Below are 8684 nucleotides of genomic sequence, written 5' to 3'. Positions count from 1 at the left end.
TTAAAAGACAGATAAAATGAATGTATAAAGATCCAATTTATACTGTGAAAAATAAATATTATAATTTTATATTTTGTTTAAGTTTGTTTTTTAGTTTGTGCTTCTATAATTCATTTTAATATATTTTAATTATTTATTTTATTATTATTTATTTTATTTTTTTATCTATTTTTAATCTATTTTTTATTTTAATTGTATTATTTATGTATTTTGTCCTCTAAACGTTTCCACGGACCCCCTTGCACTTCCTCGTGGACCCCAGTTTGAAAACCTGTCCAAGTCAATAACGTTTTAAATGTTCAAAAGCTTTTTGCCAAGCCTTCAAGATACGAATGTCTAAACAAATATTGACTTTCAAAACACTGAGAAATGTTTACTGGAATAAAAAGTGTAACCCTATTAGTTTTCATGTGTTTAGTATCGAATAGTCTACCGAGACAATTGTTTGCTAATCTTAGGTAGCTCTTTCTCTCGAGGGTGAGAAATGACTCCTCTTCCCCTCACGCGGAGAATTCAATTTACCCGTCGCGTCACGCCACACCTCTCAAAAGTCCACAATATTCAAAGCCGCTTACAGTCGCGTACTTTCATTTTATAAACAGTTGCGATGATTCTAAAGGGAACGTTGTAGTTTTATCGCGTCGCGTCAGCCTAACCTTCTCTCTTCTAGTGTTTGTTCTAGTCAGTCACTCCTCCTCCTACAAACAACCCAGAGATCAAACCCGCCTGTGTGTAACGCGTGGATTGTATAGACGACCGCTGGACCGAACGGCAGTGCCGCTTCTCAGCACAGGGTTTACATATGATAAGCTTTATAGATAGAAAAGCCTGTTTGCGGACATAATCATTTCTGCAATGCTTATGAGAATGCGCGTTATTGAAGGAATAAGAATTGTCGGCGCGTGATATAGTCACTGAATGACAGCATGGCTAAACGAAGCACACTATTCATCAGGATTGTGGAAGGAAAGAACCTGCCAATCAAGGACATGTAAGTGTTAATGACTTTTTTGTTTTTTGTATTTATATGATGAATTACACAGACATATGTGGGAAGACATGTGTTCAGTGTACATGATGATAAATAAACTGAAAGCAGGATTTGGGAGATATATCATATATTCACAGATACCACATTAGAGAACATTTCAGTGTTAAATAGCAAGAAAAAAATCCTTTTACATTAAACTTTTTTTTTTTTTTTTTTCAATGACCAGATAAAATAAATAGGACTTAAAGAGCAGTTCTGGAATTTTAATCATAAACATGAACAAATATTGCCTATATCCTATACTATATTTGAAAACAAAAGTGTAGTCTACAAATGATAACATATTCTGTACTACCACGAATGAGCATTTGTCATATAAATATGATGTGTGATATAAATATATATAAATGATGATTTTAGTTTCAATTAATGAAATTTAAAAAGCTGTTTTATTATGTAATTTGTACACTTGCCACAGATGCTGGGAATTACACTATAACAGAAACATATAGTGCATTTCTCTCAATCAATATTATTATTAGATATTACTCATTAGTATATCAACCATATCATCAGATTCATCGATCATATTCAGATATTTTACACTCAGAGTTATTTATCTCAAATACACAATTTGCTTATTTTCTATCGTTTTTTTTTTTTTTTTGGAAGCTCGTGCCAAACTACTGTATAAACACTCTTTTCAGACCCTTAATGAGCAGTATAAATGAATTAAGCTTGTTAATTGGTTCGCAGTTTGAAATTGGCAGCATTCCATGAATTAATTTGGCACTCTTTGTCTGGTATGAGGCTGGAAACTCACGTCTATAATTTTGACCACAACAGCCCAGATGACAACGGTTTATAGGTTTTCTATTTGTGGAAAGGACAGCTCTCCCACATTCTGAGGAAATGACTTCATTGGTTAGTAAGGTCATCTGCATTAACATTTCAACAGTGTAGTCATGTCAATGCAAAGAAAATGTGATTCTCTGCTCTTCTCTTCCTGAGTTCACTTCCTTGTATGATTAAATTAAATTATTAGTCACTCTATCAAATTTGCTGAACTAGTCAGTGGGCCGAACCGTCGGAGCAGATGTTACGTGGAGTGTTTGTATTGACACTGTGGTGACATTGCCAAACGGTGCACAGAGAGAGATTGTAGACATTCTCCACAAACACTCCACAACCATCCCTCTTTATGTACACATGCCCTGGCTGAGCTTTAGTAAATAGTATGCACCTTTCTTCAAATGATTGCAAGGCTCTGGAAAGATTTTGGACTGTTTTAGATAGGCTAATTATAATCAAGCAGCTGGTGAGCGATCAGCACCTGGGCAAAGGGAAATGAGCACTTGTTTACTGTGATAAATGTTCATTGATTGGGACTTTTACAAGATCATTATAAATAGAAAGTGCAATCAGATGTTGATATTGTTGTCAGTAATCAGTAAAATGTTTTTTTTCCCCCTTAACCCTGTGTGTAACTCACCCTGCACTGTTTGATACCTTAGATTTTGATTTCATTTTGATTTGCCAAAGTCACGTGATTTCAGTAAACGAGGCTTCGTTACGTCAAAATGTTTTCGAAAAGTTTCAAAATTTCAATGGTTCACCACTGGGGGGCATGACTTTGGCAGTTTGATACACGCTGCAAACCACTGATTCGAAACAAAAGATTTGTAATGCTTCATGAAGCAGTGTTTTGAAATCGGCCATCACTAGATATTGTTGAATAAAGTTGTTGTTTTTTTTTTGGTGCACAAAACGTATTCTTGTCGCTTCATAACATTAAGGTTGAACCACTGTAGTCACATGAACTGTTTTAAATATGTCTTTAGTACCTTTTTGGGAATTTGAAAGTGTTAATTAACTTGCTGTCAATGGAGGCCTCACTGAGCCATTGAATTTTATCAAAAATATCTTAATTTGTGTTCCGAAGATGAACGAAGGTCTTACGGGTATGCAACTACATGAGATTGAGTAATTAATGACAGAATTTTCATTTTTGGGTGAACTAACCCTTTAATTAAATCACAGCCTTTGCGATTTAATAATTGCACTGTCATATCGTGATTTTTTTTTTTTTTTTTTTAAATCGTGCAGCCTCTACGCCTAGTTGTAATTTGAGAGCATAATTCATTCTTTTAGCTTCTCATTTTTCCATTGGCAGTAAGCTTTGTGTTCAGTCAGTTACAGCTAAACTGTACAGTTGACATGGTTGTGTGATCCAACAAGAGATGATAGTCTGAAGACAGAATCACTGGAATAACAAATTAACCCATTGGTCCAAGTGTAGAGCATGCAGACAGATGAGTTTGTAGCTTGTTAAAGAGCTTTCGTTGTAACACGAGCCTGGATTCTGTCAAGCCAGATTCATGTATTTGTGACACAGAACTCACTTAACCCTCATGTTCTCTGGAGATGACTTTAACGTTGTTATGTCTTAGGTCCCAGAGATACCAAAGATGTGTGTGTAAAAAAATACACTCTAAAAAAGCTTAGTTGTTTCAACGCATGTTTGGACAAACTCAAACCTTGGGTTTAAAAATTTAATAAAAATTTAAGCCAGTGGTTAGGCTTGTCTATATTTGTCCCAAATGGGTTGAAACAACCCAGCATTTTTTTTAGAGTGTAGGAGTGTCAACCAATTAAAAATTCAAATCAAATTAATTACATGATATGCTGATTAGTTACATTATATATCCATGTACACATTCAGACTGACATCTATAGGGTGTGTTTACACTTGGCAGATTTGGTTTGATTAAAAGCGGACCAAGACCCCTGAAAATGTGGACCTTGGTCTGCTTCCAAATGAACTTTGGTGAGGTTCGATTGAAATATAAACGCAACATGGACCAAAGACATTTAAACGAACCAAAAACAGGACATGATGTCACAAGATGTCACCCTAAAAGGACAGAATGCTCAAACATACCTGGTTTATATCGTCATAGGAGCTACGTTGCCCATTACACAGTACAGGTATTTGTTTGTGTAACGGAGGAATTCCTGACACTGTTTTGAGTCCTTTACACATTTTATGAGCTCTTTGTGAGTTCTCAGCTAGTAAAAATACCATCATATGTACGCACATACAACGAGCGCATTTAATTTAGAACTCAGTATTGTTTTGCATGTTTGGTAAGTTCTGTCACAAAATATACACCATAAAAGCCTTTTGTTGTTGTTGTTTTGTATCTATAGGTTCGGTCTTAAAAATGACAGCGTGAATGCTAAGCAAACCAAGACTAAATGTATCATTTTCTTTTTTGGTCCGGACCGAAAGAACCAAGAGAACCGAACTACAAGTGTGAACAGACTCTTAGTGGCCACTGCTTTATGTTTTTAAGCATTTTACGCCATGAGCCTTTTGTTGTTGTTGTTTTGTATCTTTAGGTTCGGTCTTAAAAATGACAGCGTGAATGCTAAGCGAACTAAGACTAAATATATAATTTTCTTTTTTGGTCCGGACCAAAAGAACCAAGAGAACCGAACTACAAGTGTGAACAGACTCTTAGTGGCCACTGCTTTATGTTTTTAAGCATCTTACGCCATGAGCACTTTAAGCGCTTATCATCTTTAAGCGTTTTAAGTTAGTTGAAAATTTCCTTTTTATGAAGGAGCATGATTAACTGCGGTGATATTTTTATCGCAAAGTCAAGAAGTAACAACCTGATACTTAAAGTTGCGTTGAAACAGACCTATTTTCTTTCATATTGTGATGTACATACGAGTTTAAAGTCGCCATGAAATGGATGTTGCGATAGACTTTTATCCCTATTGTGATGTATATATGATGAACAGAAGAATGTAGGGGGGACTTGATTTTTCCTACGGAAATTGATTGGACCCTTGGTTGCTGTGATCTCATGTGAGTGATTTTGATTAATAATTACAAGGTCAAAAACAAATAAAAACAAAACATACATGGATGAATCATTGAGAATAAAATATATAACATGAATTTACAAAATAGATAGGTGAATTTTCATTTCATGATAGCTTTAAAGTTCAAGTGTGTGTTTAACTAGTAAAATGACTCTGGGGCCTCTCAGTCCCCAAACAGAACATCATGGTTACAGAAGATAAGAGAAGCAGAGAGAACGAGGGAGGAATCTCTCCTCTTCCTTCTTTTGTCATCATCTCTATCCTCCTCCTGCAGGTGGCATGAGGATGATAGTATGTGGTTTAACTGCCAAGCCTCAGTGCTGTTTGATGTAGCACCTGATTCTGACAGCCACAGGTTTCCCTATTACACTGATAACAACAGGCGAAGATGAATCACCGCACGATGCACTCATTCTCCTCTCTCTGCGCACACACACACAAATACTCATACAGCTCACCAAAGTTGCCAAGGGCAGTCATTACCTCCACAGAAGAATTTCAATATCCTCACAGTGACAACGGACATCTCTACAAATGCTCTCTGTCAATTCATGGCTCATCTGAGACAGCCTGCAATGAACAAATGCTCACCTATCAGACAGTGGGATGTCGAAATGAAAATGGAATTTCTCTCATTTTAAAATATTGGAAATGACATATACACACAAAAAAGGTATTATTTTTTGGACAAAGAACAGGAAGACATTATTATATGCCTGTAATTTAAATCTAAAGTGTGTAATTTACAAGGAGGAGTGTATAATACCTGGAGAAAGCTATGTGTTAGCATTTCCCATTCATCCCATAGGAATTTTCTTAATTGGCATGTGCAGGATGAAGACAGGAAATGATCTACAAGTAGTTTGGCATAAGCTTTTATTATTATTTCTTAGAAAAAACATAAGCAATGAAGCAGTTTTGTTAAAATATTATACATTTATTTTTAATGCCAAAGCAAAGACATGTTGTGTGACCAACAAAGTTATGTTTTAAAAATATAATGATTTTTACGAATGACTTATACATATTTGTAAAAGAAAATGTATATGAGCAATATCAGCTGTGATTCGGCCGTAGGTAATCACAGCGTGCTGATATACAGCCATATCGCATGGCTACAAGTGTGATATTGTGTTTATACAACAGTTCGACAGCGTGTTTAAATAAGAAGTGTATAAATAAATAAGAAATAACAACAGAGTGTCTTTAAAACGCTCTTTTGTGCAGAACTTTTTCCTTCCGCCACTGATTCAAATCTCAAGTTGACAGTTTGACCAAGGCTTGGTTACTAATTTTAAAATGTCACTTTAGAACTAGTAACAAAGGAATGTTGATTCCCTCCACTGAAACTCATTGCATTACCAACATTACCATTAAAACAAGCATTACCTGTGATATAACATTCAAACATTCATTTTATCATAAAAGAGTATGATAAGAAGACAAAAATATTTTTCATTGATTCTTGTAAACCATAAATGTATATTATCTTTATATATTTAAATAAGCCTTGTTGCTGATCTGAGAGAGCAACAGTTGCATAATTAGCATGCAATTAAAATTCTGGAAACCAATCAAGTGTGATCATGAGATTAATAACTATTGAGCTTTTGCCAGTATGCAATAACATTATTGTTCATTTCACTTGCAGAACTGGAAGCAGTGATCCATACTGCATCGTGAAAATTGATAATGAGGCAATAATTCGGTAGGTATGATTTTTTTCCCCCTGACATTTCAATTTGAGCCCCAGAGTTTGGTGAACTAATATTGGACTGTGTTGCTATACAGCCTATAATAAGTCAATTATCATAAACCGAACAGGTTAGAAATGAAATTTTCTGTGAAGCAGAACTGATTCAATTTGTGCCGCATAATTGAAATCCCTCCTGTGCGTAGATTGCTGTGTGGTTGTACCTCCACACTTGGTAGCTATATAAAGGTCATACTAAACAAACCTCTGATTTGAGGTGTTTGAGCTGGAGGTTCAAAACGCAATATATATGACCGTCAGTACAGTGTGGGCATATTGATTCCTGGTGCTCCACGTGGAATTAAGAGTAGGAGGTACAGAAATGAAAATCCATCTTATATGCATGAAAACACTGCTAGGAACTGCTACCACAGTGAGAGAAGTGAGAACATTGGAATTTTGAACTGAACTTACTAAGTTTATTATATTGTTTTATTTGTTATTCACTGCACCGTCTCTTTTGTGACTCACTTTATTTCCAGTTTCTATAAAAATAACTTATTTTCCAGTCAACAGAAAGGTTTAACAATCATACTATTGATTTCTACTGTGAATATTACTGAGTGTTCTCTGAGCCACAATGATTTCTTTGGTCAATAAGTCACATTCTTTCCCCGGTATACTAAATCTGATGGTAAATAAATATTAAGTATGGATCGTAGTCTGATGTTTGTTTCCTCAGGCTAGCTTTATGCTAATTATTACTGCAGTAAATAAGCCTTGTGAGTCTGTTGAGTGAAAATGTTATATACAAAACACACTTGACGATTGACAATCTAATCTTTGCTTAGAATTTCTGATTGGATATTGACATTTGGATAACTGTGGTTAAAGAAAAACTGCTGTCTGGTTTTGTTTATGTTTGAATAAAAATCAATGTTTTTATACTTATTTTCCAGACATTTTTTATACCAAATTAGGGGACTTTAGCACTTTTTGTTTAAGTTTCTTAAGTTTATTTTTTCATTTAATAATAATTATTTCATTTCAGCTTTAATTAAATGAATGAAAACATTGTTTAATAGTTTTAGTTTAAGATTAGTTTAACAACATTGGTGTAAATATATTCTGATTCAGACTCAACAAATTAGATTTTTTATATGGAACAAGTAACGCATTTGATGTCCAAAATGTCACAGGATGAATGTTATCATTTATAGGCACACTGATGATTTTAGCTTCGTTTTACTTCCGACTGTTGATTATATTGTGTGGTATAGTAATAGGTTTTTTAAATTCCTTTTTTTAATCTATCTCTCAGGACAGCAACAATATGGAAGACACTGTCTCCGTTTTGGGGTGAAGAATACACCGTCCATCTTCCTCCCTACTTTCGTACAGTGTCTTTTTATGTGCTGGATGAGGACTCTCTCAGGTCTGAACCTACATACTACTACTTAATCTACATACTACTTACATGGTTGAAGGTGAAGTGTGTGATATTTTTCTGTTAAAATACTTTGCCCTGTTAAAGTTTGTAGAGAAACATCTATAAGTAAGCCATTCGTTAAGGTTGACTTCCCCTAAAATGTCACTTTCAAAACATTTCTCTGGCTGTTTGAGCAGTCCGACATGGCAACTGTGGATCAACCACAAAAATTGGAAATGGGAATGCACAAGCTGATGAAATGAATACTGTTGTTGCGCTTTAAGTCACCAAAATCGATTACTATATCGATTACTATATAATACAAAAGTATTCAAAAAACAGTAGGTGGAAAGTACCTGGATGACTTACTACTTCTGTCTAGATTCTAGAGTGTGCATTCAATGGACAATTTACTATCCCATGAGGCCAGGTGAGAGGATTTGTTAATTCTCTAGAGCTTCTCTACTATATAGTATGCTAAAAACTATGCAAACAGAGCAGTATGTCCGAATTCTTAGTATTCGAAAAACAGTAGCCAAAAAGTACCCGGATGACTTACTACTTCCAGTGAGATTCTGAAGTGCGCATATGATGGATACTTTACTATCCCATGAGGCCACGGGAGAGGATTTGTGAATGGAGTTGAAAGGACGTAACTGACGCTGGTAGGTCATGTG

General features: G+C 35.1%; 1 protein-coding gene across 1 annotated transcript in view; it reads left to right on the top strand.

Annotated features, from left to right (window-relative positions):
• The first annotated feature begins 478 nt into the window (after positions 1–478).
• Positions 479–8684, top strand: part of rasa4 (RAS p21 protein activator 4) — a 48388-nt gene continuing 40182 nt past the window's right edge. Inside the window, exons 1-3 of the mRNA XM_051893213.1 lie at positions 479–991; positions 6537–6593; positions 7900–8013. Coding sequence (XP_051749173.1) covers positions 927–991; positions 6537–6593; positions 7900–8013 — 236 coding nt within the window. The 5' untranslated portion in view covers positions 479–926. The remainder of the gene's footprint in view (positions 992–6536; positions 6594–7899; positions 8014–8684) is intronic.

The sequence above is a fragment of the Ctenopharyngodon idella genome, chromosome 5 (assembly GCF_019924925.1).
Source record: "Ctenopharyngodon idella isolate HZGC_01 chromosome 5, HZGC01, whole genome shotgun sequence".
In the NCBI taxonomy this organism is placed as follows: domain Eukaryota; kingdom Metazoa; phylum Chordata; class Actinopteri; order Cypriniformes; family Xenocyprididae; genus Ctenopharyngodon; species Ctenopharyngodon idella.
This window is presented reverse-complemented; position numbering and strand designations above follow the sequence as displayed.